General features: G+C 40.3%; 1 protein-coding gene across 1 annotated transcript in view; it reads right to left on the bottom strand.

The window, feature by feature from the left end:
• Nucleotides 1–18,333, bottom strand: part of LOC121279999 (protein bassoon-like) — a 382,622-nt gene that overhangs the window by 350,294 nt on the left and 13,995 nt on the right. Inside the window, exon 2 of the mRNA XM_041191629.1 lies at nt 14,272–14,671. Within this exon, the coding sequence (XP_041047563.1) occupies nt 14,272–14,671 (400 nt within the window). The remainder of the gene's footprint in view (nt 1–14,271; nt 14,672–18,333) is intronic.

Below are 18,333 nucleotides of genomic sequence, written 5' to 3'. Positions count from 1 at the left end.
CTCTCCCTGCAGTTCACCCAACTGCCCACCCACAACCACCCCACCTCAATTGAGCACCTTTCAAATGAGGAGAATGGACACACTGAATAGTGTATGCCTGTCCTTACATTTTTTTCATCTTCCATTGAAGAAAAAAAGTACATGGGCTAAGGGCAGGCAAGAATTCAGTCCCATACATTTTACACCCTAAAATCATGACAAAGCATTGCATCATACTTTGGATACAGAGCTTAAAAGGGCAGTGTCCACATTTGTAAACAATACTAAAATAGTAGGCAAAGTAAATTATTTTGAGGAATAAAGTGCAAGATGATAAACTGGAGGAGTGGACAAAAAAGGTGACAGATGGAATTCAATGTTAGTTAACATGAGTGTACATTGCAAAGGAAAAATAATAATTACACATTCTGTACAAGTTCACACAAAAACAGCACAAGTGATGAAGTCCATAAGAAAAGCTAACGGAATACTGAGTTTACTGCAAATCAAGACATCAGTATATCTATACAAAGAACATGTTTAAAGTGCTATGTGCAGTTTTGGGCTCCATATTATAGGGTAGATGTTGAAGCAATGAAGAAGGAGCAACGTTGCCTAGTATAAAGAAATGCAAATACAAAGAGAGACTTGAAAAACTGGGATGTTTGCACTGGAAAAGGAGGAGATTAAAAGTTGGTTTTATATAAGTGTTTAAAATTACTCAGCGATGGGACAGACTAAATAAAAACAGAGATAAAAACAAAAAAACTGCGGATGCTGGAAATCCAAAACAAAAACAGAATTACCTGGAAAAACTCAGCAGGTCTGGCAGCATCGGCGGAGAAGAAAAGAGTTGACGTTTCGAGTCCTCATGACCCTTCGACAGAACTTGAGTTCGAGTCCAAGAAAGAGTTGAAATATAAGCTGGTTTAAGGCGTGTGTGTGGGGGGCGGAGAGATAGAGAGAGAGAGAGGTGGGGGGGGGGTGTGGTTGTAGGGACAAACAAGCAGTGATAGAAGCAGATCATCAAAAGATGTCAACGACAATAGTACAATAGAACACATAGGTGTTAAAGTTAAAGTTGGTGATATTATCTAAACGAATGTGCTAATTAAGAATGGATGGTAGGGCACTCAAGGTATAGCTCTAGTGGGGGTGTTTTTTTTTATATAATGGAAATAGGTGGGAAAAGGAAAATCTATATAATTTATTGGAAAAAAAAGGAAGGGGGAAACAGAAAGGGGGTGGGGATGGGGGGGGGAGCTCACGACCTAAAGTTGTTGAATTCAATATTCAGTCCGGAAGGCTGTAAAGTGCCTAGTCGGAAGATGAGGTGTTGTTCCTCCAGTTTGTGTTGGGCTTCACTGGAACAATGCAGCAAGCCAAGGACAGACATGTGGGCAAGAGAGCAGGGTGGAGTGTTAAAATGGCAAGCGACAGGGAGGTTTGGGTCATTCTTGCAGACAGACCGCAGGTGTTCTGCAAAGCGGTCGCCCAGTTTACGTTTGGTCTCTCCAATGTAGAGGAGACCACATTGGGAGCAACGAATGCAGTAGACTAAGTTGGGGGAAATGCAAGTGAAATGCTGCTTCACTTGAAAGGAGTGTTTGGGTCCTTGGACGGTGAGGAGAGAGGAAGTGAAGGGGCAGGTGTTGCATCTTTTGCGTGGGCATGGGGTGGTGCCATAGGTGGGGGTTGAGGAGTAGGGGGTGATGGAGGAGTGGACCAGGGTGTCCCGGAGGGAGTAATCCCTATGGAATGCCGATAGGGGGGGGGTGAAGGGAAGATGTGTTGGGTGGTGGCATCATGCTGGAGTTGGCGGAAATGGCGGAGGATGATCCTTTGAATGCGGAGGCTGGTGGGGTGATAAGTGAGGACAAGGGGGACCCTATCATGTTTCTGGGAGGGAGGAGGAGGCGTGAGGGCGGATGCGCGGGAGATGGGCCGGACACGGTTGAGGGCCCTGTCAACGACCGTGGGTGGAAAACCTCGGTTAAGGAAGAAGGAGGACATGTCAGAGGAACTGTTTTTGAAGGTAGCATCATCGGAACAGATTCTCTCAGTTCCTTCGCCTCCGTCGCATCTGTTCCGATGATGCTACATTCAAAAACAGTTCCTCTGACATGTCCTCCTTCTTCCTTAACCGAGGTTTTCCACCCACGGTCGTTGACAGGGCCCTCAACCGTGTCCGGCCCATCTCCCGCGCATCCGCCCTCACGCCTTCTCCTCCCTCCCAGAAACATGATAGGGTCCCCCTTGTCCTCACTTATCACCCCACCAGCCTCCGCATTCAAAGGATCATCCTCCGCCATTTCCGCCAACTCCAGCATGATGCCACCACCAAACACATCTTCCCTTCACCCCCCTTATCGGCATTCCGTAGGGATCGCTCCCTCCGGGACACCCTGGTCCACTCCTCCATCATCCCCTACTCCTCAACCCCCACCTATGGCACCACCCCATGCCCACGCAAAAGATGCAACACTTGCCCCTTCACTTCCTCTCTCCTCACCGTCCAAGGACCCAAACACTCCTTTTAATTGAAGCAGCATTTCACTTGCATTTCCCCCAACTTAGTCTACTGCATTCGTTGCTCCCAATGTGGTCTCCTCTACATTGGAGAGACCAAACGTAAACTGGGCGACCGCTTTGCAGAACACCTGCGGTCTGTCCGCAAGAATGACCCAAACCTCCCTGTCGCTTGCCATTTTAACACTCCACCCTGCTCTCTTGCCCACATGTCTGTCCTTGGCTTGCTGCATTGTTCCAGTGAAGCCCAACGCAAACTGGAGGAACAACACCTCATCTTCCGACTAGGCACTTTACAGCCTTCCGGACTGAATATTGAATTCAACAACTTTAGGTCGTGAGCTCCCTCCCCCATCCCCACCCCCTTTCTGTTTCCCCCTTCTTTTTTTTTTCCAATAAATTATAAAGATTTTCCTTTTCCCACCTATTTCCATTATATAAAAAAAATTAAAAAAAACACCCCCACTAGAGCTATACCTTGAGTGCCCTACCATCCATTCTTAATTAGCACATTCGTTTAGATAATATCACCAACTTTAACACCTATGTGTTCTATTGTACTATTGTCATTGACATCTTTTGATGATCTGTTTCTATCACTGCTTGTTTATCCCTACAACAACACCCCCCCTCCACCTCTCTCTCTCTCTATCTCTCCGCCCCCCACACACACACCTTAAACCAGCTTATATTTCAACTCTTTCTTGGACTCGAACTCAAGTTCTGTCGAAGGGTCATGAGGACTCGAAACGTCAACTCTTTTCTTCTCCGCCGATGCTGCCAGACCTGCTGAGATTTTCCAGGTAATTCTGTTTTTGTTTTAAATAAAAACAGGCTGTTCCCAGCAATTCATGGAGCCAGAATGTCAGGGCTTAGGTACAAGAGATTTTTTTCTTCATTAACCAAGGGTTTTGAGGCCATCAAATCCAATACCATAGTTAGTTAATGATTAAAACATTGCAGATGAACAGTAGAAAAATGGGAGCTAAAGAAAGAGGGAATAAAGGGTGATGAGTACACAATGGATTAAGATAATTGCTCATATGGAAGATAAACAGCAACAGGGATGGTTTCTGAGGGTTCTGATGAAAGATCATTGACCTGAAATGTTAATTTTGTTTCTATCCCTTATGGGAGATACTAGAACTAAGGGACACATTTTAACGTCTCCCTTTTAAGACGGAGATAAGGAGAATTTTTTTTTCCCCTCAAGGGTCATTAGTCTGTGGAATTCTCTTCCTCAGACAGTAGTGGAGGCAGGGTCACTGAATATATTTAATGCTAAGTCAGACAGTTTCTTGACTGACAAGGGAGTCGAAGAGTATCGGGGATAGCCAGGAAAGTCGAGTTAAGGCCATAATCAGATCAGCCATGATCTTACCAAATGGCGGAGCAGGCTTGAGGGCCAAATGACCTACTCCTGTTCCTAATTCGTATGTTTGTATGTTCCACAGATGTTGCCAGTCCAACAGGAATTGGAAGAGCCAAACAGCATATTTCCATGACTGTAAAACATATAGACAGGTTAAGTGAGTGGGCAACAAGATGACAGATGGAGTATGATGTGGATAAGCTTGAGATTAATCACTTTGGTCATAAGAATAGAAGAGTATAAAGGGGCAAAAAACTTGTGAGTGTTGATGTTCAGGGAGACTTGGGTGTACTTGTACAAGGAATGCAAGAAGTTAGCATGCAGGTGCAGCAAGCACCTGGGGGAGACGGTGGCTTAGTGGTAATGTCACTGGACTAGGATCCCAGAGGCCCAGATTAATGCTCTGGGAACATGGGTTCAAATCCCACCACGACAGCTGGTGGAATTTAAATTCAATAAATAAAATCTGGGATATAAAGCTTGGAACAGAAACGGTAAACATGAAACCCACCTGGTTTAGGGAAGGAAACCTGCCATCCTTTCTTGCTCCAGCCTACATTTGACTCTTAACCACCCTCTGAAATGGCCGAGCAAGTCACTCAGTTCAATGGCAATTAAGGACAGGCAACCATGCCCACATCCCATGAAAGAGTAAAGAAAACAAAAAGCAATAAGGAAGGCAAATGGGCAAGGATATTGGAATACAGGAATAAAGAGGTCTTGCTACCATTGTACAGGGCTTTGGTGAGACCACATCTGGAATACTGTGTGCAGTTTTGGTCTCCATATTTAAGGAAGGCCATACTTACATTAGTTACTTACAGTGAAGGTTCGCTGGATAGGTCCCTGGGATATGAGTGGTGTCCTATGATGAGAGGCTGAGTAAATTGGACCTATATTCTCTGGAGTTTTGAAGAATGAGAGGTGATCTCATTGAAACATATAGGATTCTGAAGGACTTTTATAGGTAGATGTGAAGAGATTGACTCACCATGAGAAACAATTTAAAACTGTGGGCACAGTCTCATTTAAAACCAAAATGAAGAGAAATGTCTTCACTCAATGCTTTTGAATCTTTGCAGTTGTCCACCCCAGAGGGTTGTGAATGCGCCATCATTGAATATATTTAAGGCTGAGATAGACAAAATTTTGGTCTCTCAGGGAATCAAGGGATATTGGATAGCGGAGCAGGCTTGACCGGCCATATGGTCTATGCTGCTCCTATTTCTTGTGTTATGAATGTAATTCTATGAAAAAAATAATGTTAACATGCTGAATCAACTTCTGGCATTAATAAGGCAACCAAGTACTTTGGAAGCAGCAGGCAAAGGGACTCAAAGTAATGGGTTAGTGCAACACTTGACTGAATACGGATAGCAGTAACAAATGTAAACCAACGTATCAGCTGCACAAGATTTGCTTATTAGGAGTTGATGTTAATGCAATAGTGTAAAAACACCTGATGTGTACTGGTGGAAAAGACAGAATGATCAGCAGACAAAAATTGATACCTTGAGTAAAGGTTAAACAGCTCAGTCATTTTGAAAGCTGTTAACTCTAACTAGTATCACAATTTTTAATAGGTTTCTGTTGCATAGCGGCATTTCTTGGCAAAAGACATTTATCAACTCCACTGTGAATTACTGTTTGGGTTCACCCAACAGCATCCTTCACAAGATGGCCTGCACTCTCGACACACTCTTACAATGCCTGGAAATTCTGGGTACGGACATCAAAATTCATATAAAATGTTTAATATTTTGCAGATGGCAGTAATATACCAACATATTTTGAATAGCTTACAGTTCAAACTTTTAAAATTGCATTTTGATAGGCTTATTCTAACAGCGTCAGTCAAGATCAGTGTCCATGTGCCATGCTACTGTGCCACACAGGTTAAAAGATTATGGTTTCAAAGGTTTCACTTGGGGCAATAGATGCTTTCCAATTTCTTAACCAGATAACGACATGGGAGTGGAGTGCGTTGTAAAAGAAACGAAGCCAGTCTGGGCTCACGTACAATGTACAGGGCCTCTCCTGGAAATGGGTATACATGGACAGAGGATGACACTTGGGCAAATTACAAGAGGGCTAACAATGAGTCAATCCAAGTTAGTTGTTACTCAAATCTTTGTTAAAAACCCAGTTTACACCTCACCAAACAAGGCTTAATTTTTTTAATGGGGTTTCTATTAGTGATAAGAGAATTTATATATTTACTGGTGTGACCATTAACACCATATATTGTTATGTTCATTTGATGTGAGTGCCAAAATGATATATGCTTCACTTGTTTTGAAAGTGCATGGCATGCCAGTATCTCATGCTGGCCATGAGTGGCTCTAAACTTTATTGCAGACACTGAGTGGACTTTGGGTTCAAAGGAAAGGGTCATTTCAAACATCCAGGATGTTTGACTTCACTGATTGCCGGCTCAAAGCTGAGAGGCCCCCAAAGCAGTCTGTGGTGCAGCAATGAATGACAGACCACAACTTCAGGGTTTCCATGTCAATCTGTGCTTGCGTTTCCTGAAGTTGTGGTCAAATTCAAAGTGGTAATGACCACACTGACAGTTTGCCCTCAAAAATCCTACAAATTCCAGGTCAATTCAAATTTTCTGCAAATTGATAATACGAAATATGTTTTAAAGGCTGTGAAGGTTTGAATATTCATTAGTTTTTATATTGGCCTCTTGACACTGGTTATAAAAATTTTCAAACTTATCAGTTATGACAGAACATCATTCCACCATTCCTGATAATGGTCACAACTTAATTTAACCAAAGACTAAAATAATTTGCTCATTCAATTTTATACATCAGATACAAGAGAACAAATGTGGCTGTCACTTTAATCAAATTCTGTCCTGAAACAAGTGAATTGCTGGCACCATGGAGGCTTATTTATCTAGCCCTAGTTTTCAGTTGCCACATATTATGCTGATCCCGAAAGAATTAAACAGGGAAAACTCATAAACATAGCATTTTCAGGAACAATGGAGCAGTGCATTGGGATCACAACAAATTAGTCCAGGATGCTACAGAAAAATTACTGCAAATTTTCACGCTGCTGTTACATTCTACCAGCAGTATAATGGGCAGTGATAACACACCATTGAAACAGCACTAGAACAGAACCTCATCATACCTGCATTATTGCATCTGCCAGTCATAGCGGTATTCCAAGTAAGAACACTTATGCTTGTTGAGAGCTTGTCCACACAGCCATTCTTCAAGCTTCTCAACTAATGTTAATATCACCTGACTCAATCCATTTTCAGACATCCTCATATTGTTATCTATGTTTATGACTGGTAACTCATTCAGAAGCACTGTCTGATTTCCTAACCCAGGGTTGTTGAGGCTACTGAAAAACAGCTGAAACCATCTGCTGTTCCCCCACCTTCTCCCAGTCCCTGAAAACCCACTAAAATCGGCAGATACCATAGATTAAACCAAGAAACTTCTAATCTGAATGGCTCAGTCAATTACATCCATGAGCCATCCAGGAAGCTAAATTTATCAGTTTCCACAGGCATTAGTTTCTTCTGTCAGACTTTTTTTTTTGGTCATATCATCCAAAATTGGGAATAATTTACGCAAAGGTGCATTAAACCCAGGATATGCTGTGTTTCTAAAAGGTTCTCAAGTGAAACAATTTGGACAACATGAATCTGGATCCTAGATAATGAGTTAACAGTGAAAAAAAAACATTTAATTTGCTTCCCTTAATAAGGATACTAATGTGGGAAATGAAGACAATGATCTTTGAAGTTAAGGTACACGGTGTAGATAGAGCCTTGCCCTAATTTGGGAGTGCACAATACTGATCGATTTTTAAAAATAGGAATACAATCCATTTCTCAAAACCAGCATCTTAAAGTTTTTTTTTTGTGAGAACCATCACATTAATCGCTTAAATAACAAAATGCCTACACTCAAAGAAAATTATCAAGGGACAGTGATTTAAAACAGATGGCAATCTGAGAAGCATTCATTAGTAAACTATTCTAAAAAGGACTCAACTCTTCATGAGTTAAGCAGTTAAAATTCTCTAATTTTCAAACAACTAATTATTCAAATAGCTATTGAAATAGCATGACAAATGAAATTATTCTACACTTTCTAAAATGGTTAGCCATGATTTTACATGATATGTACAGCTTTACATGGTATTACAGATCTGCCATGTGCTTATCCAAGGGCTCCTGGAAATATGTAGACAGCACATTAGAAAATATAAACCTCGTGACACAAAGAATGAATTATGCACTTTCTGGTTAACAGATCTTGGCTTCAAGGCATCTGTGACCAGGCACATGATGTATGCATAAAAAAATTCAAATTGATGTACTTCTGTTGCATAAAGAAAGCTAAATATAAAATTTGCCTCAGGGAAAAGTGACAATTACAAACTTCCCACAGAGTATGAAAAGATGCAGCATCCTCTGGGCAAAGTTACACATAAATACCAATGCAAGTCATTATGCTTAGTCTGGCACTTTATTCATCTGTGTATACAAATTCATCCTGTCTGGTACCCTTGATGCAAATGTATTATAATTTTAATTGATATAAAAAAACTCAACCATGTGGATTATAATTTCTTAAATTTCCACAAGTATCAGCATTTCAAATCATTTGCATATGTGTAGTTTATGTTTGATTTCCAAGTTACTCTGCTTGCCTGTTTCCTAACCCGTTCTCTGTTAATTTTCTCGCACCCGACATTTTGAAGTTATTAGCTTCTTGATAGAGGATACTTGCACAGATTTGATTTCATTCAAATATCTTGCCTAAATAACAATTGGCCATGTCTAAGCCAGATAGTAAATGCAGACAAATGATACAACCTCAGGTAGCATCAAAGCTGAGCCACAGTTTTCATGATGTCATATAACATTCGGCAGGGCATGCTGGATCAGAGGTAAGGATTTTTCTGTTCCCTATCCTCAAGGGAAGACATAGGTAATTTATAGTGCCCAATTCACAAGCTCTAACTGAAATCAGTTAGTAATACTGACCAAGAATATTGCCTATAGAACCTCCAGGTCTGCATAGATCAACCACTCACTACTTTAATCATCTGAGCCAAATTAACATTACTATTTTTGAACAGTTGTTGCATTCCTCCACAACTACTGAAATTACCTCAGCTTAGATGTCTCCTGATTAGCCGCTACCATAGAAAGGGATGTCCATCTGTCCAACATTGCTTATGCAGCAACTTTCTGATCGGGCTGGGAATGTAATTTACATTGAAAATACTTTTGTTACAGCTGAATTATTCCTTTAACTGCTGCCATCAATGACTAGATAAATAAATTATGCACCAAGTAAAAAAGTCCAGAATTAAAACAATGTAACTAGAGAGATTAACCTCCACTAGGAAAAGTATAATTGTGCTACAACAGGCAAGCAGAGTAGCTTGGAAATCGAACATAAATTACAAAGATGTAAATGGGTGGCACGAATGATCTGAAATGCTGCTAGTTGTCGGAATTTAAGAAACCTCACACGGCTCTATCCAATGAATGAAACTGATAACCCTCTTTGGCTGATGGCAGCAAGTACTTTTCTCTTGCCTACAGACTGCACAATCCAAAGGCATTCAAAATAGCAAGTAGAACGACTGCAGGCTTTGGCATCTACTAGTGATTAGGTGGCTAGTCTTCAACGAGGTAACTGGATAAACAGCACAACAGGTGCAACTGTTTAAACTGAGTTCAATTAAAAAGAAGTTCTGATGAACAATCTATGTTCATCTAAAGTATTTGAAGGAAAACTACTTTTAATTGATGAACTTTCACTTTCTTTCAATGTCATCATCTGGAACTCTTCACGTATTGAACTACAGTTGCTGGACTAATGCATTAGACTATATGATGACTGAACTTGTACTTCCCCAGCCATTCTGATAGACTGATCCTTTGTGCTCAAAGCAACCGTCAGCATTAATTTAGAGATTATTGCTGAAAATAAGACATTTTCGCAAAGCTTTTCACCTTGCAGTCATCAGGACAATTGCAAGAATGCGAATGTCAGGGGAAGCAGCAACTTTATACTGTATGAGAAGAGAGTGTTGATTGGTTGACAACTGAACTCTGATAGGTAGAGGTGTTGCCATGGAGAATGCACCAGTTAATAGTGACTGACAGTTAACTGTCAAACATTGCTTGAAATTTAAACCAGGCAGCTTGACCCTGACTGGTCAAGGCATTGCTCTGAGGAATGAGTCAGCGAATGGCTATCACCTTTTTTGCTTAGCTGAAACAGGCACAATGTGAACACATGTTCTTGCTGTCTGCAAAGAACAGGACTCTGTGTATTAATGTATGTAGTTTCCAGTACACGCAAATGCACCACACTGTGAGCCCAACTTACAATCTTAAATTTGGTTGTCAGTGTAACTGTCAGCCATTTGCTGGTTCATTCCTCAGGGCAATGCCTAGACCAGAGTCAAGCTGCCTCGTTTAAATTTCACACAATGCTTGACAGTTAACAGTCAGTCACCATTAACTGGTGTTTCTCCATTGCAATGCCTCTACCAAACAGAGTCCACTTACCAACCAATCAGCACTCTCTTCTCATACAGTGTAAAGTTATTTCTTCCCCTGACATTCGTGCTCTTGCAATTGTTCTGATGAGTGTAAGATGAAAATCTTTGGCAAAATGTCTTTTTTCAGTAACACTCAAGTTCTGGACGACTAAACGACTATTAGAGATTTATGCCCTCAGTACATTGTGCAAAAGTATGCAATACAAATAACCAAGGAAGCCAAAAAAAAGGAAATTTATATTAAAGTACTGCAGCTGCAACATCCTCTCAGCATTGTAAACAGTCAGATGTTGTTCCAAATGCAACAGGGATTTATTTTTGTTAACTTTTCAGAACCAGTGATTGAATCACCCATAAAAACAAAGAAACCGCAGATGCTGGAAATCCAAAACAAAAACAAAAACAGAATTACCTGAAAAAACTCAGCAGGTCTTGCAGCATCGGCGGAGAAGAAAAGAGTTGCTGTTTCGAGTCCTCATGACCCTTCGACAGAACCCATGCCCAGTGATAGTGCAATGATGGTGAAAGGCAATGAGCAGAAAAGTAGATGCGGGAAAGAGTGACAGCAAGAGGCTGCTATACTACCACTCACCACAAATTTAGCACAACAAAGTAATGCACCTTCAGTTTTACAGCTGAAACAAACATGTTTGCACCAGCATTTGAAGCAAAGAGCAAAAAGCCTGTGAAAAGCTGTGGACAATATCCTCAGATTGTTCACAATATATTAGTTCCTCAGTTTTCGTTTCAGTGTTTGCATTTTTTTCACTCCTTCACCTCCCCAAAATCATAGTCTGGTCAAAATTTGGGGAATGGAACAGTCCAACTAATAGATTCTATGGATAGTGTCATGCTTTTGTATGGCAATCCAGGAAACAAGACTGGAACTCTTCTAAATGATTTTTCTGAATTGGTGTGGGGAGCAAAGTTCTCACCAGTAAGGTTTACTAGACTTTTGTTTCTATTTTAACAAGCATTTGGAGCTGCAAAGCTACAAGGCATTTAACAAACCTTACCAGATATCAGATAACCTGAGCTACATGCTATTCAGTTTAATCCTCTTTGACTGGAAACACGGTTCAGTCTCCAGAGGAGCTCAGGGAAAGTGTAATGTATGGAGCTGGCTCCTGAAAAAGCCCTCTCGCTAGCAATTCTGAAAGGGCTAAATTTTTCAGATAGTAGTACAGTGTGGGTATTCAATAATCCCATTTATATAAAATCCTAGGTTTGCTTCAGTTGTTAGAATACAAGTACAAAGTTGGGAAACTTGATATTACATAAAATAATACAGCACAGAAAGAGCCCCTCATGCCCATGCAGGTTTGCTGAAAGAACTATCCAATTTGTTCCACTCCCCTGCTCTTTCCTCATAGTCCTACAATTCTCTTCTTTAAGTTTTTATCCAAATCTCCTACGAAAGTTATCATTTGAAAACGCATCATGTCAGGAAGTATATTTCACTGCGTGAAAAAAAACATCTTGCCTGATTCTTTTGCCAGTTACATTAAATCCGCGTCTGCTAGCTGCTGATCCATCAAGCATTCAAAGTAGTTTCTCTTCATTTACTCAATCAAAATACTTCTTGATTTTGAATACCTCTATTAAATTGTCACTTCACCTTTCATTTAAGCAGAAGAATCCCAACTACTCTCATCTCACCACTTAATTGAAATCCTGCATCCCTTATAGCATTCCAGTCAATCTCCTTCTCCAAGAACTTGACATCCTTTTCTGAAGTGTGGCATCCAGAATTGGACAATAGATTTCAGCTGGGCCCCACCAGGTTATGTATAAAAGGTTTAGCACAACACCCTTGCTTTTGTATTTTTTCCCTTGTTTATAAAGCCAAAGATCCAATATATATATATTAAAACAGCCACAACCTTCTCAACTTGATGTGCCACCTTCAAAGATTTGAATATATACATCCACAAGTCTCTCTATTCCTGCACCCTTTGAAATTATACCAGTTAGTTTATATTGCCTGTCCTAATTTTTCCTGCCAAAATACATCACTTCATAGTTCTCTCCTTTAAATTTCAACTGCAGTGTGTCTGCCTATTTTACCAATCTATGTGACCCTGAAATTTCAATTTATTACATTTCCAAGTTTTGTATGATCAGCAAAGACTGAAATTATGCACTTTATAACCAATTCCAGATCATTAGCATATCCAAAAGAACCAGTAGTTTGAGTATGAACTGTATACTTCCCCCAATCTGAAAAACAACCATTCACCATTATTCTCTACTTTCTGTAAGCCAACTTTGTACCCAGCATGCCACTGCCTCTAATTTCATGAGCTTCAATTCTGCCAACAAGTCAATTGGCTTTTGAAAGTCCATATGCGCAACATGAGCCACATTACCTTCATCAATCCTCTCCATTACTTCATCAATGATTTACTTTTATCAAATCTGTGCTGTCATCTATTTATTCATATTTTCCAAACAAGAATTAATTTTGTCTCAGACTAAGGCTTTAAAAGTTTCTCCACCATTAGATTGACAGGCATGTAAACTGAGACTCATGGTTTAGTGCGTGGTACATCAACTAGCTAAGCAACTAAATTCCAACCAGAAAGCCATGAGTTCATTGTCCAGAGTTCTTGTCTCAGTTGGGCTAAGTCATTGAGCAAGAATAGCATGCAAAAATGAGCTATTACACTTCAGAGATTTTTTGGATCTTTCCTACTGGCACTTGGAGACATGGAGCAGGTTACCTTCTCACTTGACCGTAAAGAAAACAACTTCTACTTGTGAAATTTCTTGTCTTCCATCAGAAACATACCAAAGCACTTCACATGAACTACTTTAAAGTACAATCACTGTTATGGAGGCAGATATGACTGCTACTTTGTATGCACTTAAATCCTGTAGGCACTAATAAAACAAATGACCAGTCATACTTTTTGGCAATGATCAATGAGGGAGAAACATTGATACACAAGTGATTTTGAGAGATTACACATCTGGAAGGCCTCACGTACTGAAAAACATGAAATTGAAGAAAAGGGAAAAGACATGAGATAGTTACAATTTGACATTTTTATTTTACTGGCAACAGGAATCTTGATGAACAGCAGGCTTTATTTTTACTGCATGCTAAAGAAGTGATACAGTCAATGGGAAATAAGACCGTCAGCACACCTGGAATTCAATCTTCTGCCCCTTGAGGATCAGGCCATGCACATTCAGTAACTTTTGAGAGATAAGGTAAAATGCTACTTGCCTAAATAAACCTGGCAGGTCTGCTGAAGGAATTTCAATTATGTAATTTAACTAACCTTCTCACGTTAATAAGTCTTTCTTCAGCTTGCCTGGCATCAGCATCCTACTGTTTTATTCCACATTACTCATCTGACAATCCTTTTTAATCTGAAGTAATTATTATAACAATGACCCAAGGGTTTTCAGTGGTAAGCAAATCAGGTCATTACTTCCTACGAGAAGCAATAAAAATATTTTTCTTGCATATAGTGTAGAATCATATGAATGACAACATGGAGGTCTTTTACATCTGAGCTAGCAATTCGACTTGAACCTTCTACTTTTGGCCCATTTTCTTCCTTTCCCTGCATTTCTTCAATTTTTTTTTCCTTTTTAAATATTGCACGAGCTGTTTTCACTGTGATTCTGTACAAATGTAGGAAAAAAGTAACAGGGCATCGATCGCTGATAGTGCCTGAAAATGGTTTATGGTGAATCAGGTTTGAATAACCAATCTCACATCTATTTTAGTTAAGAAAGGTAACCTTATCAACACTGCATGTGAGACACATTAAATTTTCTTGTAAAAGTCAAACAGGCTCAGAGAAAGAATAAAAACTCACCTCTGTAATGTGAGGATTAGGGTTAAATCCACACTGCTTGCACACTACTGATTGACATTGAGTACAGGTGTTGAAGTTTGGCTGTTTTGGAGAGGAGTTCAGCTCTGTAGTTGCACAAATAGGACATAGAGTACTGCTGGGTAATGGAGCTATCTGTGGTACTGAATAAGGAGATGTTGGAGCACTGCTTCTATCTGGGGAAGTAGAATGGAACCTTTCTCCTTTTTTTGTACTTGTGTCAACTTGGAGAGTCCGCCTCTGTTCTTGTTGCAAGTTCTGCTGTGTAGAGCTACCTTGACTCTGCATTCTTCTTGCACTTTCATTGCTGGGAGTAGTCTGTCCGAGCGTCACAATCTTAGTGTCAGGCTGACCGAGGTGATCCCTCTGGTATGGTCTTGCACTATGAAATGAAAGACATGTCTCAGTCTATTTATCACCATTATTAAAACTATAAAATGAACAGCACCATAAAAAGAAAAAAAATTGAAATTGTTCTTTATTCGGACAAGGAGCACTTTTCTTGCAACTTGAAATAGCTACCCTTGCTTGAGGTTGCACAGACATACTTCTGAAAATAATTGTGTTCAAGTAGTTTCAGTGGAAGAATTAAAATCTGATGATTGCATTCTGTTGCATTCTTTGAGGAGCTTCGATTTAAGTAGAATAAAAATGCCTCACTAACTTAATTCAACCACTGAAATTTAGAAAAGGAAGAGATGATACAAGAATCAAAGTGCTATGGAATAGACATCACAATTTCAAGGCCAAAATTATATTAAGCAAATTGACAACATAGAAACTATTCTACAAATGTTCCCATCTCAGTGATATGGACATTATTTGATCTTAGTGATTTAAAAATGCAAGTTTACCAAAGGCTGAAATTTATGGATCTGTCTGTAGTAACTGCTCCTTAGCCACTATTAATTTTCTTTTCCTCTGTTGTAGAACTGGGAATGGTTGGGTATCTCCTCCAAAGAGATGGCACAAGCATGAGGACCAACTGGCCTCCTTCTGTGCTGTATCATCTTTAAAACTGAACATGTAGCTTACACCCTGCTCTGCAAATACCATTCTTGAGCTAATCAGCTGAGGCAAACTCAAAAGGTTAGTCACATATTTTCCCATTTTGAGAACAGAACCTTGCTCTTGGTCTCCATCTAATATCAGCATCAAGACTGTGAGCTTATGTTAAACAGTCAAGGACGCAAACCTGCATCCAACTATACCATGACTCAGGTGGTAGTCTTGGCTTTGATCTCTGGCTGCTGTGAAGTTAAGACAATATCAGTAGGTGGCAAAATTAGCTAGTATTCCCACATGCAATTATTAAACAGTAACTCCTGTTTGAATTTTTGTGGTGATGTCAGATGAAAGTTTCCACCAAAGCCCAGACTAGGAGTGAATGTATTTAATGAATCTCCTAGGTATTGGTCATGCATCTGTAAATGGCCATCTCAAGAATGGCATCAATAAGGAGAGGGCTGACCTAAGTTATGATTCTCCTACAGTCAAAGGATAAAAATGAGTTCACACAGAGCAGTTATTTTGACACAGTACTAGGATTATCACCATTTATTGAATGATGCCCAACATGAATTGTTGCTTTCACGAGAGGAATAAAAATCCAAAGCGTGGCTACCTGGTGTACACAATGGAAGAAGTTACACTTTTGATTTCCATGCACTGAAATTCTACTTAAAAGTCTCAAGATACAACTTAAATTTATAACAATTGCTTAATGTTTTCCACTCCTTTGTATTTAACTGCTAACCATGTACTTGCGCTTTGCCAACTATCATGCAGAAAAAAAGCTAGTTAATATTTTGATGAGAAACATACTATGAAACATGGTGTAGTTTTAAAGCTAAGTACTTATTTCAGCCTTTCATATCTAATTAGGGTAAGGTGGTGACATAGTGGTAAGGTCACTGGACTAGTAATGCAGAGGCTTAGGCTAACATTCTGAGGACACAGGGTCAATCAATTAATCTGGATATTTTTTTAAAAGCCAGTCACAGTAATGGCGAACATGAAACCATTTGTGATCATCATTAAAAACCCGACCTGGTTCACTAATGTTGCTTAAGGAAGGAAATCTGCCATCCTTACCTGGTCTGGCCTACAAGTGACCCTAGGCCCAAAACAATATGGTTAACTCTGAAACATCCTTTGAAATGGCCTAGCAAGTCACTCAGTTGTACCGAATGCTACAAGGTCAAAAAGGAATAAATTGGACAGGCCACCCAGCATCAACCCCAACACCAGAAATGACGACGGCACCCAGCCGTTGGCAAAGTCCTCCCTACTACCATCCAGGAGTGCTGACCCGACTAGTCAAGCAACAGCCAAACATGCCAGACACCACCATCACCATCCCTGGGTATATCATGTCCCACCAGTAGTTTTGTGAAAGAGAAATCACGTTTAACCAATTTATTGGAGTTCTTTGAAGAAGCAACATATGCAGAGGATAAAGGGGAATTGATTGATGTACTGTACTCAGACTTCCAAAAGGCATTTGATAAAGTGCCACATCAAAGGTTTTTGTGGAAAATAAAACCTCATGGCATTGGGGGTAATGTATTGGCATAGATAGAAGATTGGCTAGCTAACAGGAAGCAGAGAGTAGACATAAATGGATCTTATTAGGTTGGCAAGATGTGACAAGTGGTGTGCTACAGGGATCAGAGCTGGGATCTCAACTGTTTACAATGTATATAAATGAAGGAATGGATAGGATGGTTGCCAAATTTACTGATGGCATAAAGGTAGATAGGAAAGCAAGTTATGAAGAGGACATAATGAGGCTTCAAAAAGATATAGATAGATTAAGTGAGGGGGCAAAGATCTGGCAAATGGAGTATAATGTGGGAAAATGCGAAATTGTCCATTTTGGCAGGAAGAATAAAAGAGAAGCCTTTTATCTAAATGGTGAGAGATTGCAGAACTCTGAGGTGCAGAGGGATCTGGGTGTCCTAGTACATGAATCACAAAAGGCTATTACATGGATACAGCAAGTAATTAGGAAAGCTAATAGAATGCTATCATTTATTATGAGGGGAATTGAATACAAAAACAGGAAGGTTATGCTTCAGTTGCACAGAGCACTAGTGAGACCATATTTGGAATACTGTGTTCAGCATTGGTCACCTTATTTAAGGAAGGATGTAAATGCATTGGAAGCAGTTCAGAGAAGGTTTACCAGACTGATATCTGGAATGGGTGGGTTGTCTTATCAGGAAAGGTTGGACAGGCTTGGCTTGTAGTTACTGGAGTTTAGAAAAGTAAGAGGCGACCTGATTAAAACATACAAGATCCTGACGGTTCTTGACAGGGTAGAAGTGGAGAAGATGTTTCCTCTTGTGGGAGAATCCAGATCTAGGGGATCACGGTTTAAAAGTAAAGGGGCGCCCATTTAAAACAGAGTTGAGGTGAATGTTTTTCATTGAGAGGGTTGTGAGTCTTTGGAGTTCTTTTCCTGAAAAGGTGGTGGAAGCAGGAGTCTTTGAATATTTTTGAGGCAAAGGTGGATAGATTCTTGGCAAGCAAGGGAGCGATAAGTTATCGGGGGTAGGCGGGATGCAGATTTCAGGTTACTATCGGATTAGTCATGATCCTATTAAATGGCGGAGCAGGCTTGAGGGGCTGAATGGTCTACTCCTGCTCCTTGTTCATATGTTTGTAGGTCAAACACACCAGGGGTGGCAGCACAGTAGGAAGTGGGTCGCCCTGGAGTCCTGAACATTGACTCCGGACCCCACGAAATCTCAAGGCATTACAGCAAACACCACAAAGAAAGCTCCTGCTCATTACCACCTATGAACAAAGAATCACCAAGGGTGACAAGGGCAATGTCCATCATCAAGAGTGACTGATAGGACCACTACTGACCAAGTTGGCCAAGTTCTGAAGGACGTGGCTGCTGGACTGGGCCTGTTACAGGAGGGAAACAACAAGAGGGAGAAGTCCTCATCCTCACCAATCTGTCGCATGACAGTATTGGGAGGAGTGACCACCTCACAATCCTTCTGGAGACAACGCCCCATCTTCACATTGAGG

Source organism: Carcharodon carcharias, chromosome 7 (genome assembly GCF_017639515.1).
Source record: "Carcharodon carcharias isolate sCarCar2 chromosome 7, sCarCar2.pri, whole genome shotgun sequence".
Lineage (NCBI taxonomy): Eukaryota > Metazoa > Chordata > Chondrichthyes > Lamniformes > Lamnidae > Carcharodon > Carcharodon carcharias.
The sequence above is the reverse complement of the archived record's forward strand: the minus strand, read 5'-3'. Positions and strand labels throughout refer to the sequence as shown.